Here is a 27,646-nt window from a genome sequence, read left to right on the forward strand (position 1 = left end):
CCACGCTCACTGTACCTTTTCTTATTCTGGTGGATCCCCCCTGCTCCCCTGATTAAAGTCTCTTCTTGCCCCTTTGGGGCTGCATGAGGTCTGTGCACTGTGTGTATGAAAGGAGGGGAGGTGGGGCATTTTCTTCCCAAGACCACATAGCTGGTAGTTAGGCCTGGGAGTCCCCATCAGAGGTAGTCTCCTGATTGGCTGACATTATGTTGTGCCAAGGGCCCCCAACAAGAGACCCCATTATAGTCCAAGCACCACTCATTTCTGAAACTGCTCTCTGCCTATACAGAGCTTTGGTCCTTTTCATATAAAGAGCTCAGTTGGGCTAAAAGGTAACCTCAGAGGGATAATAATTCCATTTTATGACTAAGGAAACCAAGGTTCCTTGAGATGTAGCAGCTTGCCCAAATCTCCCAGCTAGTGAGCAAGAGGGTAGACTTCAAATCCAAGGCTTCTACCTCTATCTGTAATCACTAGCCACGTGTGGCTGTTTAACTTACTACAATTAGGTAAAGCTTAAAATTCACTTCCTCAGTCCCACCAGAGACATTTCAGGGGCTCAATAACTACAAACGACTACTTCCTACCATGTCAGAGAGTACATGCGTGACATTTCCATTGTTGGAGAAAGTTCTATCGGACAGCACTAGACTTTGGTGACTGCTTGAAGTTAAGAAACAACAACAAACACTTGTGTTTGAGTCCTGACTCTCAAGACTGAATTTGTGTGAGTTCTATTTATTCTGTGCTTCAGTTTCTTTATAAAGTGGAGATAATGTAAACAATCTGACACAGTACTTTTCAAATAGGCACTAAATAAATGATAGCTGATCATTCCACCAGCACAGTATCTAAACTGATAATTTTCATTGTGCTAGGCATGGAGGTGGTGGGGGAGAGACCTTATGCCTGTTCGAGAGAGTTGGGGGATGGGTAGTGAAAACTAAGTGTGTAAATTGGTGTATTGAAGTGTTTTCATATTCACAAATCTGGCAGTCTATAGTGGGTGTATTTATGGGAGGGGAGGGGGTTTGGGAAAAGTTTCAGAAGGGTTAGCCTTTGAGCTGAGCTTTCAAAAGAGTTTCTTCCAAATCACCAAAGAAGTCTCGAGGTAATGTTAAAGGGAAGAGGGATAGAGGTGGGAGTAACCTGAACAGCTATCATCCCTTTTATGACATTACCTCTGTGACCTCCCCAACTGCTGCCTTACAGAATTAGGTATGCCCTCCTCTGGGGCACATGGCTATGTTCTAGCTTTGCAGTAAATGTTAAAGATGCTCATGGTGAAGCTGGATTTTCACTAGAGTATGGCAGCTGCTCACACAACCCTCACAGGACAGCATTGCCAAGGTGAGCCAGCCATTTCTCACAGATCTATCTCCCAGGGTCCAGAGCCCCTAAAACCAGGTTTGAGGCTGAGGAGAAAGAATAGACTGGATGGTTGCCAACAGCCTGCCACCTTCTGGGGGCATTCCTTTTGGGAAGCCCAGTCTCCAACCAAGGGAGGTTGGGAAGAGTGATCTCAGGTTGAGGTTGGCTGGACAGTGAGGTTGAGGATCCACCTTCATTGTACTGGCAGATCTACCCCGTAGTTAACAAAGCTGGGTTCTTAGACCCGAGTACTCTTACTTGGACTCTGCTTGAATGAGCACTGCTGGAGTTTGTACCTCAAATTGCTCCTTTGGTACTTTTGTGCCTAATAGGTAACCCATCTGAGTGATAATGTGTACTTATGTTAAATAAGAGTGGGGTTTTGGAGTCAGACCTGAGTTCCATTGCTGGCTGTCCTGTGTGATTTTAGGCGAATTAACATTTTGGAGCCTTATTTATGTCACCTGTGACCTTGGAAGATCATACTTTGCCACAACCTCCAAAAAGGTTAAGTCTGCAGTCTGGAGGGCTGTGGCTGTTACATTTTTTCTGTGGTTGACTCAAACGATAATCTGTTTTCCTATTTCTGAGTTGGTGGTGTGGGGTGGGGGCAAGGGGGAGATTGTGCTGCACTCTGTACTTTCCCATTGTTTCCCCCATATACTGCCCTGGCTTTCAGATCAATCCCCAAGGACCTTACCCTAGGCCCATTCGCCTTGCTCTGTAGATCTGATCCAGTTTCACTAGGCTCCAGCCACACTGGTTGCCTTTTAGTTCCCAGGGAAGGTTCTTACCCTCCTCAGGGCTGTTGCTGAGACTTTCCTCTCCCTGGAATACTATTCCTTTTCTCTTCCCTAGCCAACTCCTGACCTCCTTTGCGTTGTGTAGTCTTCAGCTTAAATGTCACCTCTTCAGAGAGGACATCTTTGCCTTCTCTAAACTTTATCCCCTTCCTGGTTTCAGTTTACTGCTTGTTGATTGCCCTTATCATACCTACAGCTGTTTTATTTCTTTGTTGCTTGCTATTTTGTTTTCCCTCCACTGGGCTGTAACCCCCATGAGGTCAGGGGTCACCTCTAGTTTCTTCTTCCAGTCTCCAGCACCTAGCTTGCTGCCTGCCTATCACGGTTGCTGTCTATAAATACTGTGGAATGACCCAAACCACAGGAACCTTGACCCTGAAGTTAACTGGCAGTGCGGTGCTCTGTGCTTCCACCTTCGGTGAGGTCCGGATTTTAGCCCGCTGGAGGGAGTCCGCAACCCACTACCTGAGCCCTGATTGTGCCCGGGGAATGGTTTCCAGGGCGACAGCAAACAGAGGGCGGGGCCTCGGAACTGAGGGCTTCTCTCCAGCCTCCGCTGGGGCCTCCCCTGAGTAGAGGCGGTGTGCAGAGGGGAGGCGGGCTCTCGAGCGCCGGGACAGCGCTTGCCGTGAGCGGCGCATGCAGGGCCCCGGCGCCTCCCTGCTTCTGAGCGTGGGGGAGCTGGGGGCCGCGCCACGGGGTTCTGCTGCCTGGTTCTGCCGGGAGGGCGGCCCGGTGTGCAGCTGGCGGCGGAAGCCGCAGCCTACGGAGCCACGCACCAGAACCTCCGCCCCATGGCTGTGTGCGCACCACACCGAGTTCCAGCCTCCCGAGAAGCTGCCGGGACCTGGGCCTGCCTCCGCCCGTCCCGAGGGGGCTCGCGCAGGCCGCAAACGCGGGGCCGGGAGGCCCGCCACGGCGCGCGGCCTAAGCCGCGCGTTCGAGTTGCCGGCCTACGGCATCCACGCGCAGAGCACCGCGGATCTCTGCCGTTTCAGGTCCCCGCACACCTCGGCCCTGGATGATGCCCAGTCACAGGAGGATGAGGCCCGTTGCGGCCTGCCCATCCTGGTCGGAGGTGGTGGAGAGGACGAGACGATTTGGGGTGGGGGGAATGAGGGGTCGGGAGAAGTGCGGAGTGTGGGTATACGGATGAAGGGTGGAGAAAGGAGTGTGGGAGTCGGGAGGCCCGGAGAGACACTAGGCCGAGCTCCCAGGCTGCCCCATGCCCACTCCGCATCTTTCTGCAGGTTCCCTTGTCCTCTGGCGAGGATTCTCCAAGGCGTCTCACCACATGGGCCGGCTCAGAAACGCCAGGATCCACGTGGAGAGAGCTGTCAAGGTCGGAGGGGGCTGGGGGGTGCCTAGAAAGGGCCCTGAGAATGGCTTAATCTGCCTCTCCGAACTGTATTCCTTCATTCTTTAAAAAGAAACGAACAAAACCAAAAACCTTGATCCCACACCCATCTTAAAATATTCCCAATTCTTCAGTACCCCTTCTTTGTGGAATTGTCTAACTTATTTACCTGGGATTCACCACTCAGCTCTTAGCCCTCTGGTTTCTAGCCTTAACCCACTCCCATCCGTCCCAGTCACTCTGACCTCCAAGGAGCCAAATCCAGCAGCCCCCTTTCTGTCTTAATCTTGGTCTGGTACCTTGTGTCACTCTACACTGCTGCCCCACATACCCTTCCCCCTTGGCTGTCTGCACACCCCTAGTTTTCCTTTCTCCCTCCCTGGGTGCTAATTTTCAGCCTTTGAAGGCTCTACAGGGCTTTCCTGGTTCCCTGGATCTCTCTCCACACTGATCTTCTTGGCTTTGGATCCGGTCAACATGCTGTGCCCTCTACATGCCCTTGTCTCTCTTTTGACTCCACACTCCTTAGATCCATCCCCCTACTTGACATGTCCACCCAGAGAGAATTTAGAAGCATTTCAAACCCATGCCCCAAACCATATTCTTGATTTTCCTGCCTAAACGTGTCATCCTCCCTAATCTCCGGTCTTCCTGTCTCCGAGTTCTCAAGCCAGAAATATGATCTTTCTGTTTGTTCACCCACACATCTAGATAACCATGTTTTGTTCTTGTTTTTGTTTTTAAGTAAACTCTCTGCCTAGCATGGGGCTGGAACTCACGACCCTGAGATCAAGAGTTGAGTGCTGTACTGACTGAGCCAGCCAGGCACCCTGCTCACCTACTACACATCTAACCCCATGAGCAAAACCAGTCATGTCTATTTCCAAAGCGAGTCTCCACTCTGTCACCTTCTCCACATCTTCACCCTCATTCTAGAATGCTATTGTGATTTTTCTCCTGCCCAAACCATGACAGCCTTCTAACTGGTCTCCCTGGTCCCCTCTCCTGCCTACCCCTTTCCCCTCCATCTGTTCTCTGTATAGCAGCAAGCCAAACTTATAAAGCCTCCAAGCATATCATGTCCTCACTTTGCCTTTATTGCTTCATGCTACCCTCAATATAAAATTCAAGTCTGTTCAAGGCCTGCAGGCCTTCCTCAGTCTCCTGAAGCTACCACTACCTGCTTCCTTAGGAGCTCTGCCCTCATTTTCCACACCCTATCCTCCCTGGCTTCCTTCCAGTTTCTTCTGATCTCTGTTCGGCCTCAAGACCTTTGTACATGCTTTTCCCTCTGCCTGAACTGCCATTTGCCTAGTTCTGTACACTCCTTCTTACCGTTCCCATGTATGTATTTCTAGTCTCTCTAGGTCCCTGTTGAGCATCCAGTTTTGGGAAGCAGCCAACCTGGATTTAAATGCTTTTTCACTTAATTACTCTGTGGCCAAACTATTCAACCTCTCTATGTCTCTGTTTCATAACCACTTAAATGGGGATAATAGCATCTATTAAAATACATATTATTAATAATACATATAAGCTAAGCAGTGCATAGTAGGTGCTCAATAATTGTTAGCTATTACCATTATAATTGTTACTATGCATATTTATTTCTCTATGTGTTTATAATTTGTGTCTCCTATTAGAACATAAACATTTCCTGAAGGCAGAAACCAGAACTGTCTGGTTTACCACTATATCCCATATGTCTGGCACTTGGATATTACTCACTGAATAAGTATCCTTCTCTCAACTTACAGCAGAAGAAGATCTTTATGATCCAAGGCCGCTACCCAGTGATACGGTGCCTCTTGCGCCGGAGAGGCTGGGTGGAGAAGAAGATGGTCCATCACTCAGGCACCACCCTGCCGCCACCCCAGAAGGATCTGGATAGCTCAGTAATGGGTGATAGTGACACCACTGAGGGTGGTGAGCCATTCCCTCCCTTTCCACAGGCTGCCCCTCCTGAGTCCCTTTCCTTTGGTTCCCTCTATCCCAGGGTTGAGACTTTGGTATGGGCCTATGGAGCAGGGACAGGGGCCTCACCAGGCCTGGGCTCTGCATCCACAGAGGATGAAGACGAGGACGAGGCGTTTCGGCCACCACAGCTGTTTGACTTTGATGATTTACTGGAATTTGATGATCTAGATGGGACACATGCTCTGATGGTGAGGGCCCCGGGGGCTGGCAGTGAGGGACTTAGAGGGAGAGCAGTAGAGTCCAGCTGGGTCACCTCAGAGAAGTCCTTTCCTTCTCTGGGCTTCAGTTTCCTCATCTATAGTAAAAACTGCTTCTATAAAGCCTGGATGCACCAGCAGAGTGGTGAGGGACACAGTGGGGCTCAGACAAGGCTGGCCTGGGATCAGAACTCTGCTAGGTTATAAGCCAGCATAACCTGCCCACCTAGTAATTCCCCCTTCCAAATAAAACCCCCTTATTTCACATCCTTTCTCTGCCCTTGGCAAGCGAAGGCTGGAAGGAAGTGCCTAAAAAGCTCTAAAAGGTGCTGATATGATGGTATGGAGGTGAGGACACCTCTGTGTTGAAGTGGGGACACTTGGCTTTAAATCTTGGCACCACCACTTACTAAATTACCAAATTGTCGTTTTTTTATGTCAGAAAAAGTTGAACACTGGCAGTTTCATGTGGCTCAAGCCTGTGAGCTCTTAGATAAGTCACTTACCCTGCTTGTGCCTCAGTTCCCTCATCTGTGAAATGGGGATAACAATAGCACCTACTTCATGGGGTTCTGATGAGCATTAAATGAATTGATAGGAAAACCACTTAAAAAAAAAAAAAAAAAAAAGGCACTTAGAACAGGGCCCGACACATGATGTCATTGCCTATTAGTAATTCTACCTCCCAGAGTTGTGGGAGGTAGATGGAGTGTGGGCTAGAGGCCACCTTGGAAGCATACTCTTCTTCCATTCACACACGCACACATACACACACACCCACACACACCTACACACACCGGCTCAACAGAGTGAGGAGAAGTTTCTCAGGCCTTGTGCTGAGAAACACCAGCCTCCCCCATCTCCTCTGCTCTCCCCAGTCCCGCATGGTTCGGAACGAGATTCCCTATTTCATCTGGACCACTCGGCGGGACATGTTGGACTGTCAAATCCTCTCCAAGGATCAGATGATAAACCACTATGCCCGGGCTGGCTCCTTTACCACAAAGGTGGGTTCCCCAGGGGAGAGGGCATAGTAGCTTCTAACCCACTAGTCCTTGGGCTGGCAACCCCACTCCCTGCTTTCCTTGTCAGTAAGAGTTCTTAGGAGGTGGAGAGGAATATAGTTCAGTGAGATTTGGAGTCAGGCAGGCCTGGGTTCAAATCCAACCCCTGCAGCATATCTGGCAAATGTACACATAATGACTAAGATAGATTCCGGGATCCAAACAGCATCTGGAGCCAAGAAAACACCAAATCCAATGACTGTGAACAAGAGACCCCTTACCAGTTAAGCAAGGGGTATCTGGCTGATGGATCCATTCGATCTTACCTGGGTTTATTAACAAGTGTTTTCACCTCTCTGAGCCTCAGTTTCCTCTTGTTTATTTTTTTATTTTTAATTTTAATTTTTATTCTTCATCCATTTTTGAGAGAGAGAGAACATAAGCAGGGGAGGGGAAGAAGGAGAGGGAGACAGAATATGAAGCAGGCTCCAGGCTCTAAGCTATCAGCACAGAGCCAGATTCAGGGCTTAAACCCATGAACTGGGAGATCATGACCTGAGCTGAAGTCAGATGCCCAACCCACTGGGCCACCCAGGTGCTGAGAATACCAATACCACCTATTTTGTAGGGTTCTGGCAAGAATGAAGAGCTTTATTATTAGAACCTACTAGTATGTTATTGGTACGGGCTGGGAAGATATCCTAAAGGAGGCAGGTCTTTAAGAATGTGAAAGGATGGGGACACTTAGGTGGCCTAGTGGGTTAAGCATCCAACTCTTCATTTTGGCTCAGGCTTGATCTCACAGTGCTGACGGCTCTGCTCTCTCTCCCTCTGCCCCTTTCCTGCTCATGCTCTCTCTTTTTCCCTCTCTCTCTCTCAAAATAAATAAACTTAAAAAAAAAAAAAAGAATGTGAAGGATGGATAAGAAGGATATAGGGCATTCTTGGCAGAGCAAACTGCATGGGCATACATAAGGAAATGGATGAGTGAGTCAGGCCTATCAAGTGCAGCAGAGGCTCTGAGAACATTTAAGCAGGGTCTCCCTGAGCTGTCTGGGCATGTGGCAAATGTGGGAAGTCCCTTGAGGTGCTCTGGGAAAGTCCCACTGTGCCCCCTCAGTGGCTAACTCCATAGGTGGGTCTGTGTCTCAATCTCCGGAATTTGCCGTGGTTTGATGAGGCTGATGCTGATTCCTTCTTTCCACGCTGCTACCGCCTGGGTGCTGAGGATGACAAAAAGGCCTTCATAGGTAAGGAGATGCCAGCCCCATGCCTGGACCCCCAGGCTAAAACCCTGGTTCGTGTTAGAGAGCAAAAGGCCTCTCTTTAGATGCTCTCATTCACTCCAGCCGACTTCCTTCTCCATTTCCAATCCTTATCTTCCCTAATGTGACTCCCATAATGAACTTCCTAGCTTGGTCAACCCAGACCTCCAGAAGAGCTCAGATAGCTTAATTTGTATTCTAAAGCAGGTTCTCAGAGTTGGTTGATTGGTTGAGTTTAGAGTCCACTGTATATTCCAGGCCTGTGGCAAATTCCACTGGGTAGATTGGGTTCCAAACCTAGAAAAGGCTGTGGACTTTGGACTTCTAAGGCAGAGTAGTTTCCGACTTCAGAACATGTTCCAAGTTCAGGTCAGAATTTGGGTTCAGATTAGATGCAAGGTTTAAATTCATCTCCAAATCTGACATAGGTTTTGGGCTCAGGTCTGGTTCTCAGGCTAGAATAAGTGTCAAAAGTGTATCGGGGGGCGCCTAGGTGGCGCAGTCGGTTAAGTGTCCGACTTCAGCCAGGTCACGATCTTGCGGTCCGTGAGTTCGAGCCCCGCGTCAGGCTCTGGGCTGATGGCTCGGAGCCTGGAGCCTGTTTCCGATTCTGTGTCTCCCTCTCTCTCTGCCCCTCCCCCATTCGTGCTCTGTCTCTCTCTGTCCCACAAGTAAATAAAAAACGTTGGAAAAAAATTAAAAAAAAAAAAAAAGTGTATCGGAAGGAACAGAAGGGGAAAATGAGACAACAGGTCTAGGCAAGATTCTGAAGGCAGTATATATGCCACATCAGATTCTAGGCCTGGATCTACAACTGCAACAGGAGCCAGGTTCTAACCCCAGAGTCTAGAGTCAGAAGGTGGTTAGGTTCCGGATCCAAAATGGGGCAGGTTATGATCAGGTTCCGGAACCAGAACAGGCCTGAGCCTAGGGGCTGAGCAGGGTATCCCCTGCCCCGGGAGCAGAGGACTTCTGGCTGACAGCTGCCCGCAACGTTCTCAAGCTGGTGGTGAAGTCCGAATGGAAGTCGTTCTCTATCCAGGCAGAAGAGGAAGAGGCCCCAGGTAAGTACTATGGTTACCTCCACTCCCTACCTGTTTCATTTATCCTTCCACCCATCCATCCATGTGTTCATCTACACATCTGTCTATGTATTAGCCACATCCATCTGCCCCTCCTCATCATCTTTCTTCTTCCCACCCACCATCCATACATGTACCCACCCACTTGTCCATCCATCCATCTACTCACCTGTCTAGTCCCCCACCCCCACCCACTGAGCTCACATTCACCCGCCCATCCATTTATCATTCATTTCCACACTGTTGATCTACTCATTCACCTACCTTCTCTCAGCTCCACACTCCTTATTGATCCATCCTCTCCTCTACCTACCTTCCTTCCCATCCTGCCACAAACTCATCTACCTATCTACCCACCTGCTTTTCCGTTCTCCTATCCACCATCCATGTATCCTCCACTCCACCCACTCATCTGTTCTTCTTTCCCAATCACCCACCTGTCTTCTGATCCACTTGTTAATTAATCCACTGCATCATCCAGCCATCCCATGGGCCTGGCATGTGACCAAGCAGTACAGAGAGGACAGACTAAGAAGACATGGTCCATCCCTGCCTGTGGGGAGCTCAGGTCTCAGATGAGGAAGAAGCAGTGAAACCATGTACTTTTATGTGGTCTGAGGACCCCTTGTCCCTTGTGGCAGGGGGCAGGGGTACACAGAGAATCCCTTACTGCATGTTGGCTCAACCCATTGCCTGCCCTTTCTGTCTCTGAACTTAGTTCCTACCTCTGAGTGTCCATCCTATTATCCAAGGGCCTATCAGCCATGGATTCAGGAAAGTAGGGGGCAGCTCTACTGGATAGAGGAAAATTCCTGCCTCTTCCAGAAAGAGTTTTCTCCATTGCTGTCTCCTGGGTGTGTCAGGTGAAAAGAAGACTGTTGTGTGCCAGTATCAGGGACACAAGGGCCTTATGTGTGTCAGAGGTCCCAGGAACAGAGAGGCTACAGGTGTGTGCTGGGGCTATATCCTGAGAGGCTTTGGGGCATTTAGGGTAGAACCTCAAGTGAATAACAGGTCCTGGAACAGTGGGGCCAAGGGTGAGTACTAGGGTCACAGGTGAATTTAGAACAAAGCCTCAGGTAAGTGACAGGTCCCAGGACAGTAGAGGGTACAGGTGTATACTGGGCCTCGGGCAAATGACAGGCCTTAGAGCATTGGAGGCTGTGGCATATGTCAGGTTATGTGCCTTGCGTGTCAGATAGTGACAGGCCCCTTTCTGTCTTCAGGAGACAAGCAGCCCAAGAAACAGGAGAAAAAGCCAGCGACAGTGTCCCCAGAGTTTGTGGATGAGGCTTTGTGTGCCTGTGAGGAGCACCTTAGCAACCTGGCTCACATGGACATCGACAAGGGCCTGGAGGCACCACTGTACCTCAGCCCTGAGGGCTGGTCCCTCTTCCTCCAGCGCTACTACCAAGTGGTCCAGTGAGTACCTCTGCCGCAGGGCTGCGGGGCCTGGGCAGGTTCCCCCTGGCCCTCAGGGGGCTTCTGTGTTCTGAGCTGATGCTCAGAGATAGACTCTCTCCTCCCCAGGCCTCCCACTTTTGTTTGCCCTGCCTCTACGTTCAAGAACCCTCGGGGGCTCCCACTGCCTTCATGACAGGTTCCAAACCATTCTTCCTGAATCTTGGTTGATGTGCCATAATTACTGAGATCATGGCCTGTGCTGTCAGATAGTCCTGACTTTTAGCACCTTCCAAGCTCTTTGGCCTTGGCAAAGGTCATCTCTCTGAGCTTTACTTTTCACATGCAAAATAATGTCTGCCTCCAAAGTAGGATTAGACAGGATAATTTGTGTTATGCACTCAGTGTAACTCCCAGGATTCATTCACAAAATGAGAGTCTGTCAAGTCATTTGGGATTTATCCTGGAGGCCAGTGTTTCCCAAAGGATGCTCCATAGGATGCTTAGCTCTGTGGGACCTAAATCGATTTGATGAAAGAAAGGCTTTTGTGGTCAGTTGCATTTGGAAAACATCAGGTTAAACAAAGTTAATGAATTTAGGCCTCCTTGATGCAAGACTTTTCAGAACCTGTGGGTGGTGTCAACCTCCAAGAGACAGACTGTGCACTATATCCTGTACTTTTGTACAGCCCCCAGCCCCCGCCCTACCCCAAGCATCCTGAGAGGTTGTGTTCTCAGAACACACTTTGGGAAAAAGTTCTCAATCAGAGGAAGGGAGTTGAGTTGAGACGGGAATTCGATTCAGCAGAGGTGTGCAGGAGAGAGGAAGGGAGAAGCGCCCCCAAGGCAGGAGGGCACCCAGCATTTATTGAGCGCTTCCTGTGTGCCCAGCATTGTGCAAGTCTCCAAAAATGAAGTGTAGTCCCTGCCCTCAGTGGGTGTACAGCTCAGGTGGGGAGGCTTGCAGCAAGTCAGGTGGGAGTGCTAAGGGCCTCAGCTGGGGTGGTTTTAATAGAAAGGAATGGGCAGACTTAATGATTTTGATAGGGGAGACTAAATAAATAAACTTAGAATGAATGACATACTGAGCAAACCTTCATTATTGATAAATAATTTGTATCTGTTTTAAATGTTAGAAATTAAAAACTAGGTGACCCTATACTACCTTAACTACCAGAGAAGTATCAGAAAAAGCCCCTCCTTCTTAAACTAAGAATTCTCAAGACTAAGAACATTAGAACATGAGTCCTTTGTATTTCTAGATGTGAGGTAAGTTCTAGAGAGCCTTAGGCACTTCTCAAAAGTTGGGATTATGTAAAATATTACATCATATAAGGGTGCCTGGCTGGCTCAGTTGGTGGAGCATGCAACTCCTGATCTCAGAGTCATGAGTTCAAGTCCCATGATAGGCATAGAGCCTACCTTAAAAAAAAAAAAGGTTTTGGGGTACATGGCTGTCTCAGTCAAATATAAATGCTGTTAACTGGTTCACTCACTGAAGTTATGGATAGTTAGCATTCATTAATTTATGCAGTACTTATGGCTATGTTTTCAACTGCTTTTTTTTAAGTTTATTTATTTTGAGTGAGAGAGAGAGAGAGAGAGCACAAGTAGGGGAGGAGCAGAGAGAGAGAGAGGAAAAGGGAGAGAATCCCAAGCAGGCTCCGCACTGCCAGTGCAGAGCCTGATGTGGAACTCAAACTCAGAAACTGTGAGATCATGACCTGAGCTGAAACCAAGAGCCGGTTGCTTAACCGACTGAGCCACCCAGGAGCCCCTGTTTTCAACTTTTTTAAAAACACATACATGGCTCACCAGCCAGGCTTTTATCAAGGTTGACTTCCCACAAAAACACTAGTTGCTTTTTTGTTGTTTGTTGTTAAATATAAAAATGGTATTGTTATGTCTAATGTACTTTTTCAAATGACACATGCCCTTGCCACCATCATATGACACTTCCCTGGGCCAAATCACAGGTTTATTAAGCAGATTCCCTATGCCATGGCCCACAGAAAAGTTTCCAGCAAACCCTCTGGAAATAGAAGATTTAGGACTTGAGTGTGAATTTTCCTAAGAGGCTATGCCTAGCCCCCACCATTTGGCTGTCTCTGCTTCTGGTGCTTTCCCATTGGGTGCTGCTGCCTCATTGTTAAAAGAGGTATAAGTTCTTCAAGGCTGCAGACATTCATAAGGCTAAGATGTAAAAAGGGATTAGCATCTAGTGGAAGCTTCCTTCCTATTCAATCAGAAGAAAAGGAATGGGAGAGTGTGGATGAGGCTGCCATCTAGGGTATTTCGTGACTTGGTTTAGTTCAGGACATTTGTGTCTTGTAGAGAACAGAGTCTGTCTTTGTCCATGAACTCTTATCTGCACAGCCCAGTTGCTGAGGCAGGCAACCATTCATCCACTCAACAGACTTGGGGAGTACCTAAAAGGTGTACTGCTGGGGGATGGGAATACAGCAGAATAGTGACTGTAAAAAATGTTCCTGCTCTCATGGAGCTTGGATTCCAGGGGAGGGAGACAGATACAATAACCAAATAAGCGTAGGTGTGGAGTGGTAAGTGATGAGACGAGAAACAAGCCAAGGAAATGTGTGATACAGATGTGCTTAGGAAGAATTAGACCAGGAAGGGACCCACCTATCAACTGGTGTTAGGTCCAGGTTTGGAGGAATATGAACCCCAAAAAGCACCTGTGGGTGGAGGGATCATACAGGACAGCATTTGCATTCTGACTCAGCCACTTAACTCAATATGAGGCCTTGGGCAAGTCTCTGAACTCTCCCAGCTTCAGTTTACACAGTAATACTTCCCTGGCAGGGCCATAGAGAAGATTAGTGATAATATATGTGAAACCTCTGGCACCATGCCTGGCACATAGTAGTGCCTCATCATCAGATGCTGGTGTGATTAAATTCAGCTGAAGGCAGTTCTATTGTAACAGAAGGTAGGTGGCAGAAGGTGGAACGTTGGAGTAGGAGGGCGTGTAATAAGTGGAATATCCCCCTTCTTTCATATTCTAGCATTCTCAGATGACACCCTAGGCCAGTTAGAATTTGGGGGTCAGCTTGAGGGTGGGATGGAGGTTTGGAGGAGACCTATCTGGCTCTCTCGGGGGAGGGTGTGACCTAGGCTGGTTGGACCATGGCCAGGGGGCTTGTGTTTCCTCTTGCCTTGTCCACCAGGCTGCCCCCAGACCCAGCCCTGCCCAAGTCCCATCATCTCCCCACAGCGAGGGGGCAGAGCTCAGGCACCTCGACACTCAGATCCAGCGCTGTGAGGACATCCTGCAGCAGCTGCGGGCCGTGGTGCCGCAGATAGACATGGAAGGAGATCGCAACGTCTGGATCGTGAAGCCGGGAGCCAAGTCCCGAGGACGAGGTGGGAGTCAGCTCCTGTTTCCTGCAACAGCACCCTACAGCCTGCGTCTCTAAATACAGGCTAGGGAGGTTAGTAGTGCAGGCTGTGTTGGACCCAAACTGCCTGGGTTTGAATCCCAGCTTTGCTACTAATAGCCTGTGTGATCTTGAGTAAGTTACATCACCTCTCTGAACCTCAGTTACTTCATCTGTAAGGGATGATAATAACTTCCTGTGAGGTGAGGATTAAATGAGGTATTGTGGCTAAATTTCAGCATGGTGCCTGGCACAGAGTAATCACCCCACAAACGTTGGCTGCTGTGATGACGATGTCATCTTCTCTCCTGCCCTCAGAGTTGGGTTAATGCTTTAGGTGTGTCTGGTGATACTCATGTGCAGTGGTCTGTCATCTATGGGCTCTCTGATTTGACCAGTGCATCCTTGTGAAGTATAGCACAGTGGTTAAAGTATGGATGCTGAGAGCCAGACTACATCAGCTCTGCCTCCTACTGTCTGTAAGACTTGGGGCAGGAGAGTCAACCTCTGTTCTACTTCATTTCATCATTCGGTAAATGGAGCCAATATTACCTACTCCAGAGGATAAGTGAGTATAATATGTGCTTTTACATAGTAACTGCTGTATATGTGCTATTATTTTTTATCCTGGCTGCTCAGCCCAACGTGAATGTAATTATAATAGGGGAGCCAGCAAGTTGGGGTGGTGCATTAGCCCAGCCTTAAAAAACTGGTTAAGGACTCATGAAATGTGGAAAACAGACTTTTTGCACCAGACCCTCCAGATACTGAGTTTGTTCATGTCCAGGTGAAGCTGTTAAAGGTCCAGACACTGAGTGACATCCACATGTCACTTCAAAACCAGCATCTTGGTCTTTTCTTTTCCTACCTTGAAAATACTTGTGTTGTTTTTTTCTAATTATAAAAATATGTACTTATTATTAAAAAAAGATTAGACAATACAGAAATATAGAAAAAAGAAAGCAAAAGCCACTCTTGATTTCACTGAGATAACTACTGTTAACCTTTTGGTGTGTTTCTTTCTATACTTCCTTCCCTGCATTTGGGGAGGGAGAGAGTGAGGGAGGGTGTGTGTGTGTGTGTGCGCGTGTGTGTTGTTTTATTAAAATAATTTTTTTAAACATTTATTTATTTCTTGAGAGACAGAGACAGAGCATGAGCAGGAGAGGGGCAGAGAGAGAGGGAGTCACAGATTCTGAAGCAGGCTCCAGGCTCTGAGCTGTCGGCACAAAGCCCGATGTGGGGCTTGAACTCATGAACCAGGAGATCATGACCTGAGCTAAAGTTGGATGGTCAACTGACTGGGCCATCCAGGCTCCCCTGTTTTAAACACCATATTATTCTGTAGCCTTCTTTTCTCATTTATTATATCTTTCCATGTCAGTTAGTATAACTCATCTCTTTTTTGCATCTTTCTTTTTCTTAATAAGTTTTGGACTTCATTTTAGTACATCTAGATCTGCTTTTTCTTTTTTTCTTGTTTTTAGCTTACTGTTATGTACACATTCAAGATACACAAAACTAGAGAGAATAACACAGTGAATCCCCATGTACCTAGCACCAAATTTCAAAGTTGTATCTCCATTTTTTAGAAAAGCTTAACTGAAATGCACATGTGATATTCCAACGAAAAGGTGTGAGCATACAACTCGACAAATTGTCACAAAGTGAACACACTTGTGGAAAGTACCCAGATTATGAAATAAAATACCTGTACCCTAGAGGGTCCCTCCTGGACCCCTCTTAGTCTCTATGTCTACAAAATGGTAACCCCTATTCTGATTTATAATACTATAGATTAGTGTTGCCTAGTTTTAGATGTTACATAAAAGTACAGTATGTACTCTCTTATCTCATTCTGTCTCACAGTTGCATACTTCACTCTTGTTTAGATGCACTGTTATGGATTTACCTAATCCATTTCTGATGGATATTTAGATGGCTGCCAGTTTTTTTCCTATTTATTGTTGATTGACTGCCGTTACAAGCAACACTATGATAAACATCCTGTGCAAATATCTTTTGGGCTTAGGATAAATTCTTAAAAATGAAATTGCTGGGTCAACGGACATGAATAGCCTTAATTTTTGGTTATACAAGGCGTTGTATTCTTGGGAATCTTGGTGATCATTCTGGCCATTTGAGAAAGGATCTGGTTTGGGAACTAGACACAAGTTATTCTGTGCCATTGGCAGGTGATCAGTCTGCTTTGGGTGCCAAACAATGAAGGAATGAGATTGACTTGTGAGTATGTATGTTTGCAGTGTGATTCTGATATGTATCAGCATTAAAATGATGCCTTTTAAGTATAAGATACTTAATGTCACTTGCATAAAAGAGATAAAATTAAGATAAGGCAATTATTTTCTACCTAAGAGAATGGCCAAAATAATCAATAGTGTTGGGTAGGATGTGGGAAGATACATAATCTCATATACTTTGCTGGGAGTGCAGACTGGTAGAACATCTTTGGTAATATAAAATGAAAAAATGTACATACCCTTGGAGCCAGCATATCTACAGCTAGAAATTTATTCTACAGGTAACTAATAATAGTGATAGGAGTTAACATTTACTGAATGCTCACCATGGGCCAAGAACTATTCTGAATCCTTAACATGTTTAGTTAGATGTATAGAATCTTACCAAACTGAGGCACGTAAAATCTTCCATAACTTGGAAGGATATCCATTGAACCTGGAAGCAACAATTGGCTGCCTATGGGAAAGAAGTATTTTTAATTGTATACCCTTTGTACTGCCTGCTTTTATGTTTTATATTCTGTTAATTATTGGGAAAATCTAATCAAAGTCATATATGCATATGGTATTTTAAAAAGCCCAATATGGTTTGAATTTTTATGCGTGCATATATTACTTTTCAATTAAACAGAAGTGATTAATTAAAACAATTTTTTAATTAAAAAATATTTTTTAATGTTTATTTTTTTGGAAGAGAGAAAGAGACAGAGAGACAGAGCGTGAGTCAGGGAGGGGCAGAGAGAAAGGGAGACACAGACTTTGAAGCAGGCTCTAGGCTCTGAGCTGTCAGTACAGAGCCCCATGTGGGGCTTGAACTCACAGATTGTGAGATCATGAACTGAGTTGAAGCTGGACACTTAACTGACTGAGCCACCCAGGTGTTCCCCCCGCCTCCCCAATTTCTTTAATCTTTAGCAGATGCTCAGCTTTGCCAAAGAGAACAGGGTTCTGGAGAAGCACTCTTAAGTACTTGGCCCTATCAGTTCCATGGTCCCCTGGCCCTTACAGCCCAAGCCTGACCTGATCCCTGACCACCCTGTTTCCCCCGTAGGCATCATGTGTATGGACCACTTGGAGGAGATGCTGAAGCTGGTAGACGGCAACCCCATGATGATGAAGGACGGCAAGTGGGTGGTACAGAAGTATATTGAGCGTCCCCTGCTCATCTTTGGCACCAAGTTTGACCTGAGACAGTGGTTCCTGGTGACTGACTGGAACCCACTTACCGTGTGGTTCTACCGTGACAGCTACATCCGCTTCTCCACACAGCCCTTCTCCTTGAAGAACCTGGACAAGTGAGCCCCATCCCTTGTTTCCTGTGAGCTCCCTGTCTAGCTGGGGAGCTGACAAGCAACAGGTGGTTCCCCAGTGCAACACTGGGCTCCACACACAGACTGCACACAGGCAGGTCCCCTATCCATCCAACAGATACCTACCAAGTGTGTTTTAGCATTTGAGATACAGCAGTGAACAAAACAAGAGCCCAGCTCTGAAGAGTTCACATTCCCGCAGATAAGCTGGATATGTATGAAATGTGTCTGCCCATGTCCTACCCAACGCTATTGATTATTTTTGCCACTCTAAGTAGAAAATGGTTGTCTTAATTTTATCGTTTTTAGAACAAGTAATGTTAAGTATCTTATGCTTATAAGGCATCATTTTAATGCTGTTACTCATAGATAAGCAATGAATGTAATAAGTAGAATTATCTAATAGGTAATAAAATGATACATGTTATTAAAAAAAGACTGTAGAGCAGGGTCAGGGGGTGCAGGAGAAATGCGAGAGCAGAGAGTCAAGTCGCAGTATTAACTTGGGGGCTGAGAGAAAGTCTTGTTGAGCCCTGGGTTCAGATTCCATCTCTGCAGCTTCTAGGCTGTGTGACTTTGGTCAAGTGAAACCTCTTTATGCTTCTTTTTTCACATCTGAAGAATGGAGGCAGTATTATGAAACTCATAGCTGTCGGTTACTGAATGCTGCGTATGTGACAGGTGCTAAGTGTTTCATGTATATTATCTCAGTCATTCATGAAAACCCAGTGAAGTGGGTACTATTACTACCCCATTTGACAGATGTGAAGGAGCATTTGGGTGAAAAGATCTCACAACTAGTCGGTGGTGAAGGTGGGACTTGAGCAGTTTGACTACAGGGCCCATACTTCTAACCCACCTTACCTTCCAGGAGCTGGAAGGGTTAACTGAGACTAATGTACATAATACTGTGGCCCCATAGGTAGTGCCCTCAAAGGGATAAGACTGGTTCTGGCCCTAGAAGATTGTGGTGGCACCCAGATCTTTGTCCTTCTTGTCTACCCTAGCTGAGCCCTATCTCAAGGTGAACAGTCCAGGGTGGCCCAGGGCTGGTTCCAGGGTTTGCCTGCCCTCCCCGCATTTGGGTGGGAGAGGCACAGGGAGCCAGACCTCAGCTTTCTGCTTTCTGCCCCAGCTCAGTGCACCTGTGCAACAACTCCATCCAGAAGCACCTGGAGAATTCATGCCATCGACACCCGCTGCTGCCCTCAGACAACATGTGGTCAAGCCAGAAGTTCCAGGCCCACCTGCAGGAGATGGGGGCCCCAAACGCTTGGTCCACCATCATCGTGCCTGGCATGAAGGCTGCTGTGATCCATGCCCTACAGACCTCCCAGGACACTGTGCAGTGCCGGAAGGCCAGCTTCGAGCTTTACGGTGCTGACTTTGTGTTTGGTGAGGACTTCCAGCCCTGGCTCATTGAGATCAATGCCAGCCCCACCATGGCCCCCTCCACGGCTGTCACCGCCCGGCTCTGTGCAGGTGTGCAAGCTGACACCCTGCGCGTGGTTATTGACCGGCGGCTAGACCGCAACTGCGACACGGGAGCCTTCGAGCTCATCTACAAGCAGGTGAGGCTGCTGGGCCTAGGCAAGACCCCAGGGAGTCTGTCCCCTCTTCCACGCATCCCTGTAGTGAAGCACAGGGCACTGTAGTCAGACAGTCCCAGTTCAAGTTCTGGTCCTGCCATAGTGACTCAGTACAGCCACTTTTCCTTGAGCCTCCATTTTCTCATCTGTAAAATCAAGATGCTGTTACCATCTTTCTCATAGGGTTTGGGAGGGTGAAAATGAGTTAATATGTGTGGATCATCCTTATGATCCAGTAATTGCACTAGTGGGTATTTACCCAAAGAATACAAAATCACTAATTTGAAGGGATAAATGCACCGTATGTTTATTGCAGCATTATTTACAATGGCCAAATTATGGAAGTAGCCTAAGTGTCTATTGATAGATGAATGGATAAAAAAAATGTGGTATATACAGTGGAATATTATTCAGCCATAAAAATGAAATCTTGTCATTGGCAACAACATGGATAGATCGATCTAGAGAGCATAATGCTAAGTGAAATAACCCAAGAAGAGAAAGACAGATACCATATAATTTCACTCATGTGGAATCTAAGAAACAAAACAAATAAAGAAAGGGGGGGGGGGAGACAAACCTAAAACCAGACTCTTAACTATAGAGAACAAACTGATGGTTATGGGGGGGGGGGGGTGGGGTGGGATGAGTGAAACAGGTGAAGAGGATTAAGAATACACTTATCTTTTTTTTTTTTTTTTTTTTTAAATGTTTATTTATTTTTGAGAGAGACAGAGACAGAGTGTGATTGGCTTAGGGGCAGAGAGTGGGGGAGACACAGAATCCGAAGCAGACTCCAGGCTCTGAGCTGTCAGCACAGAGCCGGACGTGGGGCTCAAACTCACGAACTGCGAGATCATGACCTGAGCCAAAGTCAGATGCCCAACCGACTGAGCCATCCAGGCTCCCCTAAGAGTACACTCATCTTGACGAGCATTGAGTAATATGTGGAATTGCTGAATTGCTATATTGTATACCTGAAACTAATATAACACTGTGTTAACTACACTGGAATTAAAACAAACAAAATTAATTGTAATACAACAACAAAAATATACATGTGGATCATGTTTCTAGAGATGCATATAGCAAAATGTTAAAATGCTAAATGTTAAATGGCTTCAAATCCTTGCTCAATAACTATGAGCTGTGTGACTTTGAACAATTCCCTAACCCCTAGGGTTCTCCGTTTCCCCATCTGTAAAGCAGGACTGAACATAATCCCTACCTCATAAGGTTGTGATAATTAAATGAAGAGATAGGTAAAGCCCTTCAGAACAGCACTTGAACATCATAAATGCTACATGTTTTAGCTATTATTACTACCTAATAAGGTCCTCAGGTGTCTCATGATAGACGGCATCACTTATAATGCCTGGACATACAGTAAGAGTCAGTTAGTGGAAGCTGCTACTGTTGTTATTATTGTTGTTATTATTTTATTCCTTGTATAATAATTTTACTCACCTTGTTCCAGAAGGAGATTTGAGTCCACTTATTGGAATAGAATACAGTTTTTAAAAATCAGTCAGAAAACCAATTTCAAGGGTTGCTGAACTCTGCAATTTCTCATGGTAGTTAAATTCAATATCCTAATTCTAAGTATCGTTCTGATTAGGATTCGGTTTCTATTGGGGCACCTGGGTGGCTTAGTTGGTTAAACGTCTGACCCTTGATTTGGGCTCAGGTCATGAACTGGCTGTTGTAGAATCGAGCTCTGCATCAGGCTCCGCACTGAGTGCTGAGTGTAGAACCTGCTTGGGATTCTCTCTCTCCCTCTCTTTCTGCCTGTTTCCCACTCATACTGCCTCTCCCAAATAAATAAACATTTAAAAAAGAAAGGATTTGGCTTCTATCAGAGTTTGGCCATAGGTAGAGAACATGCTGATTACATGACCCAGGTGTCCTGGTCTTTGTCACAGTTACTGATCATAAATTAATATTGGCATATTGGTTTCAAAAAACAAATATAAGGGCAGGAAAATAAGACAAAACCAAAGGGGAAGGAAACATTCTAGCACAATGGTTCCCAAATGCTGGTTCACAGGCCAGAATCACCTGGCAAGCTTTCCAAATGTACAGGAGTCAGGAAGCCCCACCCCCAGAGACTGTTCTGAAACGTCTGGCTTAGGGACTAAACATCTGCATTTTTCAGATGTCCTAGTTGTCCCAAAAATCATTCATAGCTTTTTTTGTTTTTGTTTTTAATTTTTATTTATAAAAAAAATTTTTTTAAGTTTATTTATTTTGACAGTGGCTGCACCAATTTATATTCCCACTAACAGCATACAAGTGTTCCCTTTTCTCCACATCCTCACCAATAAGAATAAGAAATAAGAATAAGAATAAGAAATAAGAATACTTATTTCTTATCTTTTTGATAATAGCCATTCTAACAGGTGTGAGGTGATATCCCATTATGGTTTTGATTTGGATTTCCCTGCTGATTATGACTTGGAACACCTTTTCACGTATCTGTTGGCCATCTCTTTGTCATCTTTGGGAAAAATGTCTGTTCAGATCCTCTGCCCATTTTTAAATAAGACTATTTGTCTTTGCCATTGAGTTGTATGAGTTCTTTGTATATTTTGGATACTAGCCCCTTATCAGACATATGATTTGCAAATATTTTCTCCCATTGGGTAGGTTGCCTTTTCCCTTTGTTGATAGTTTCCTTTGCTGTTCAGAAGCTTTTTAGTTAGATGTAGTCCCACGTGTTTATTTTTGCTTTTGTTGCCTTTGCTTTTGATGTCAAATCCAAAAAATCATTGCCAAGACCCATGTCAAGGAGCTTACTGCCTATGGTTTCTTCTAGGAGTTTTATAGTTTCAGGTCTTAAATTCACTTTAATCCATTTTGAGTTGGTTTGTTTGTGTGTTACAAGGTAGTGGTCCAGGTTCATCCTTTTGCATGTGGCTGTCCAGTTTTCCCAACACCATTTATCGAAGAGACTGCCCTTTCCCCATTGAATATTTTTATGCCTTCTTTGTCATAAATTAATTCACCATTTATGTGTGATTATTTCTGGGCAGCTCTGTATTCTGTTCAATTGATCTATGTGTCTTTTTCTATGCCAGTACCATACTGTTTGATTACTATCGCTTTGTAATATAGTTTGTAGTCCATAAGTGTGATGCTTCCAGCTTTTGTTCTTCTTTCTCAAGATTGTTTTGGGGGCACCTGGCTGGCTCAGTTGGTAGAGTGTGTGACTCCTGATCTTGGAGTTGTAAGTTTAAGCCCCACACTGGGTGTAGAGATTACTTAAAAATAAAAATCTTAAAAAAAAAACATTGTTTTAGCTATGCAGAGTCTTTTGTGGTTCCGTGTAAGTTTTAGGATTTTTTCTTTTTGTGAAAAATTCCTTTGGCATTTTGACAGAGATTGCATTAAGTCTGTGGATTGCTTTGAGTAGTATGGATATTTTAATAATGTTAATTCTTCCAATTCATCAGCACAGAATGTCTTTCAATTTATTTGTGTCTTCAGGTTTTTTCATCAGTATCTTAGCTTTTAGTGTACAGGCCTTTCATTTCCTTGGTTAAATTTATTACAGGCTTTTGTTCTTTTTGGTGTTCTTTAATCTCTTTTAACCTAGAGCAGCAGCACTGTTTTCTCCCACCCCCAATAGATTGTTGGGATCTTTTGAAGGGACCAAGTTGGTTGTTTTGTAGAACTGTCCCACATTCTGGATTTGTCTGATTGTTTCTTTGTGATGCTATTTAGCTTGTTCTTCTGTTATCTCAGTGTCCTATAAACTAGAAGTTGGGCCAAACAGCTTGCTAAGGTTCAGGTTAGACATTTTTGGCAAGAACACTTGAGATGTGATGCTGGGTACCTCATATAGTATCACAAAGCACACACTGTTGGTGTCTCGTGATTAGTGATGCTAAGTCTGGCCATGGGGTTAAGGTGGTAGCTACCACATCTCTCCATTGTACGTTGCATCCTCCCCTTTGCAATGATCAGTTACTTTGTAAAGTGATACTTAGGTGCACATGACACATTTTCCTGTCATCCTTTTCACTGACTTACTTTGATACCCAGTTTTGATTAATGGGGCTTTGCAGGAGCTCTGATATTTGTATTTTTTACAAGCTGCAAGTGATTCTGATAGATTCTAATCAGGATCCTTTGTTGACACAGAAAACACCTCACACTAGCTCAAGGTTAAAAAGGGGTCATTAGCAAGACACAGGGAGGCTGTCCTGGAGCCCAGCTGCAGGATGTATGGCTGGCTTAATCAGAACTGAACATTGTACAGAGGCTCCTCTTCTGGAACTCTTCCTCTGCCTCCTTCTGCAAATTTGCTACTTCATTCTCTCCACAGAATGCCTTCATTAATGCTCTCAGTTTCTCCTTCCCCATAATAGGTTCATGTAAGGCTGTAGGTAGGCTCCAAGCCTCTTAGCTATCTGGGTGACATAACTTAAATTCTGTCTGCAGAGAATCTGGCTTAACTCAGGAAGCTGTCCATCAGCAGTGGCTTATGGAGCAGAACCCTACACATTCCATCAGGGGTTGGGAGAGCTTAGGAGGGCAAAGGGTAGGGGGTCCTAATAGAGGCATGACTAAGACTCCCTGACTCCACAGGGTTACTAATCCCAGGGGTTCTGTGACTTTCTAGGTACTGATTCAGGCTTCTCGAGCCAGACCCTTTAGAGAACAGAGATGGGCTCCCTGTTTCTCAACCCAGAAATTAATTCCATCCATCTCTGTCCTGATTCCTTCTGGGCCTAGGATTCCAGCACCACTGTCTGAACAGGCCTCATCTCCTCTTCTTTCCCACAGCCTGCCGTGGAGGTACCCCAGTATGTGGGTGTCCGACTCCTAGTAGAGGGCTCCACCATCAAGAAGCCCCTGGCAATGTGTCACCGGCGGATGGGGGTCCGCCCAGCACTCCCTCACCTGCTGACCCAGCGAGCCTCTGGGGAAGGCAAGGATTTGGGGACTGTTACTCACAGGTCAGCTCCTAGGAAGGTTGCTGGGGCCAGGAGCCTGGGGCACACTGAGAAGCCAGACTCCACTGCCACCACCTCGGCCCCCGGAAAGGGGAAGAAAGGCAAGGCGAAATGTGCCTCGGCCCTGGTCTACCCCAATCTCCGGAAGTGGGAACCCCCCAGCACCAGGATGGGCTGCATTTTCACCATGACCTTTGCTAGTGGGGACAGGCAACCCCACCCCTTGAACAGATTGCCATTGAGTCTGAAGAACCCCCAAGCCCTGGGTAAGACCATTCCCCCAAAACACCCCAAGGTCCCAAGGCAATTTCTTCCTGCTCTCCAAGCCCCTCCTAGCCACCTAGATTTGCAACCCCGCCGTAGCCCCACCAAAAAGACACCAGTAGCAAGTAAAAGCCATCACTTACAAAGTATTTTCTAAAAATGTGTGACCAAATGAGTATCGTTCCCTCCAAAATAGTCACCCTGCAAGGTAGTGGTACTTATTCACAGATTCCAGGACTCAGTCCCAGGTCCATCTCTCTTCAGAGCCCAAGCTTTTCCTGCAGCGGTATTCTGCCTTTGCCTCCACGCAAAGTTGCCTCTGGGGGAAAGGAGCTAATAGTTGTTCAGCACTTAACAACTTACACTGTGCCGCTACCCAACCAGCTCCTTTAGTCCTTACAACCTAGCGAGGTAGGTGCTATTATCCCCACTTTCCAGCCGAGGTATCAGGAAGTTTAAGGAAGCTGCCTGAGGTTGCACATCTCAGAAGGGGCAGAGCTGGGATGCAGACCCAGGTCTGTTGGGCTCTAAACCCTGTGTTCTTCCCATGGCCTCTGGAGGAGGAACTGGGAGGGCTCCATTTGCCATCTTACACCCCAGCCCTCCTCTTCCCCCACTCTCCACCCTCCACGCACACCTTGAGGGGCTGCTGATCAGCCTTGGGGCCTCCCCAGGCCCTCACGGCCCCTCTTGCTCCCACAGCCCCTTACCACTTCCCCAGCCTTCACACCAAGGCCGGGCTGCCTTCTCATGTGCTCCGATCCCAGGGGCGGGTCCTCAGACTGCAGCGCAGCAAGTTGGTGGGCTCTAAGGCCCTGTCAACCACAGGCAAGGCCTTGATGACTCTACCTACCGCCAAGGTTTTGATTTCCTTTCCACCTAACCCTGAGCTCAAGTTGGCATCCAGCGTCCTGAAACCAAGAAAGGTGGGCCTTGAGCCGTGACTCACACCCTGGTGGGCAGTGCTGAATACTGGGGTCAGGGCTGGAGGGCACAGGCAAGGGTAGCTCCCTGACTAGCTGGAGCCCCAAGGGAAGGGCTTTTTTCCTCAGAACCCCCTTCCTGAACAGATTTCCTGATCATCTCTTCCTCCCTCTTCCCCCCTTTCACACCGAGGCTGTTGCTCCCCAGCACCTTCATGGTCCCTGTCCTGGAAGTTCCTTGTGGCCTCTACCCTTCGAAGTTGGAAATCTTCCTAGCACCCACAGAAAGATCAAGGCCAAAGGCAAGTTCAAGGCCAGACTCTGTGACAGACCCAAGGCTGAGACATGCCTCATGAAGACAGCCTTCCAGGACCCCTGTCCTTGATCAGTGCATACCAGGGTCTAGGGAGCATGGGGGACGTGAGGCTACAGAAGCCCTTGCTTTGACCCTCACTGCCCCTATCCTGGATGCAGTGCCAAATAAAAAGGAGCAAGTGAAGTATCCTGGGCTTGGCTCCATTCCTATTGGAGGTTGAAGAGAGGGTAGGCTAAGGCCCTGTACCCCAAGGTCCAGAGTGAGAGCTATAGGCCATCAGCAACCTTCCACAAAGCAAGGGCCAGAATTCCCTCACTAGCGACAGATATGGGGCTTCCTATTCGGGGACTCCCTAACATCTCTGACCTTTGGATGGGGGGATAAGCCTCACTTTATAGATGAGGAAACTTACAGATGAATCTGAATGAGAGACATGGCTTGCCCAAGATCATATGGCAGTGAGAAAACTAGGACACTGCCAGACTGCTCACCACTGGGAGATCCCCAGTCTCCAAGCCCAGGGGAGAAGCTGAGCTAGCAGCAGAGTGACATCTAAGGGTGTTAGATTTATAACGTAAGATGAAAGAAGGATGAACCTTGCCTAAACCCAGCCCTTCTCCAGAGGGAGTGGGTCTGTCCCTTCCTTAGCAAGGGGCCATGGTTGCCTAAAAAGGAAATATCAGTAGTATTTTAGTATTTCTTAGTTGTAGTGGGTTGAATGGTAGTCTTCCCTACACCCAAAGATATATCTGCTAGGAAACTGTGAATAACTTTATTTGGAAAAAAAGTCTTTGTCAATGTGATTAAGTTAAAGATCTTGAGATGAGAGTACTCTGGATTATCCAGGTGGGCCCTAAATCCAATGACAAGTGTCTTTATAAGAGAAGACACAGACACTGAAGGCCGTGTGAAGATGGAGGCAGGCTGGTGTGATACAGCCACAAGTCAAGGCTTGGAGCCACCAGAAGCTGAAAGAGGAAAGGAAGGATTCACCCCTAGAGGCGTCAGAGGGCACAGCCCTGTTGACAACTTGATTTCAGACTGGCCTCCAGACAGATCTATGACAAAATTGATTTCTGTTGTTTTAAGCCACTCGGGTGTGGTAATTTGTTATAGCAGTCCTAGGAAACTAACAAGACTAGTCAAGTGGAGATACATATACTCTGATCCAGCAACTCTTGCATAACCGAACCAGGAAATGCATACAAGTGAGTTTACACCACTGTTGTGCCAATAGCCGAATGACCTGTCTGTTAACAGTAGAATGGATAGACTGGTGTGGCCATGCAGTGGAATTCAAAGCCACACCATACATCACAGATGCATCTCACAGCGTGGAGCAAGAACAAATCACAAAAGAACATACACAGCATGACTCCATTTATGGAAACACCAAAGTCAGGCAAAACGAAGTGTATTGTTTAGGGATGCATATGTATGTGGAAAACCTTAACAAGACAAGCAAGGGAAACTCCCATGTCAGGATAGGGTTTCCAACCTAGGATGAACAATAGAACCCCTTGGGGAACTTAAAAGATTGATGCCAGGATCTCTGGCCCAGACTGCTTAAATTGGTATCTTTGGGGTGCAGAATCACAGGGAGGGTACGGCGCTTTTTTAAAGCGTCCTGAGAGGGAGGAGGAGGGGGTTCTACTGTGGGACCAGGGTTGAGAACTACTGCCCTAATAAGGAATAAGAGGCATGTTTCTGTTTCGTGCCCTGAGTGGTGGTTATATGGGTGTCACTTTGTAATTCTTTAAATCACAGAGATGTTTATGTACTCGTTGTATGTTTGATATATTTCAGTTTTTTAGTATAAAAGATCTGAGATCTTCATTTCAATATGAAGTCCCCAGAGTAGTCAGATTTATAGGGACAAAGGAGAATGGGGGCTACTAGCGGATGGGAAGTCAGTGTTTAATGGGGCAGAGCTTCAGTTCTGTAAGATGATGTGATGATTGCACAACAGTGTAAATGTACCTAATGCCACTGAACTGTTCGCTTAAAAATGGTTAAAATGGTAAATTTTGCTATGTGTATGTTACCACAATTAAAAAACCAAACATTTCCTCCCAGCTCCCAATTTCCTCCCAGAATTGGGACAGAAACAGCCAAATAAAAAGACCACATATTGAACTCAGCAGAAAGCGTGCTCCATGATACTCACTTT

General features: G+C 46.5%; 1 protein-coding gene across 7 annotated transcripts; it reads left to right on the forward strand.

Annotated features, from left to right (window-relative positions):
- The first annotated feature begins 205 nt into the window (after nucleotides 1-205).
- TTLL3 (tubulin tyrosine ligase like 3) lies at nucleotides 206-27,612 on the forward strand. Of its 7 annotated transcripts, none has more exons than XM_078442768.2 (14): nucleotides 206-3,252; nucleotides 3,425-3,516; nucleotides 5,289-5,457; nucleotides 5,599-5,696; nucleotides 6,584-6,712; nucleotides 7,845-7,959; nucleotides 8,940-9,038; nucleotides 10,283-10,478; nucleotides 13,693-13,841; nucleotides 17,168-17,411; nucleotides 18,562-18,997; nucleotides 23,804-24,239; nucleotides 24,940-25,163; nucleotides 25,369-27,612. In XM_078442768.2, exons 1-14 carry the CDS (start codon nucleotides 2,814-2,816, stop codon nucleotides 25,543-25,545), a joined length of 3,003 nt encoding a protein of 1,000 aa, XP_078298894.2. In that variant the 5' UTR covers nucleotides 206-2,813; the 3' UTR covers nucleotides 25,546-27,612. The 7 variants fall into 7 exon arrangements, with proteins under 7 accessions (XP_078298894.2, XP_078298896.2, XP_078298895.2 ...); XM_078442770.2 differs by having other exon boundaries at nucleotides 5,289-5,433; XM_078442769.2 differs by having other exon boundaries at nucleotides 5,292-5,457.
- The last annotated feature ends 34 nt before the right edge of the window (nucleotides 27,613-27,646 follow it).

This window comes from Panthera onca, chromosome A2, assembly GCF_046562875.1.
Source record: "Panthera onca isolate mPanOnc1 chromosome A2, mPanOnc1 haplotype 2, whole genome shotgun sequence".
In the NCBI taxonomy this organism is placed as follows: Eukaryota; Metazoa; Chordata; class Mammalia; order Carnivora; family Felidae; genus Panthera; species Panthera onca.

Coding starts and splice junctions, on each gene's coding strand:
- TTLL3 (XM_078442768.2), top strand. CDS start 2,814: ATGCAGGGCCCCGGCGCCTCCCTGCTTCTGAGCGTGGGGGAGCTGGGG. Junction 3,517..5,288: donor ACGTGGAGAGAGCTGTCAAG/GTCGGAGGGGGC, acceptor CTCAACTTACAG/CAGAAGAAGATCTTTATGAT. Junction 25,164..25,368: donor GCGTCCTGAAACCAAGAAAG/GTGGGCCTTGAG, acceptor GTTGCTCCCCAG/CACCTTCATGGTCCCTGTCC.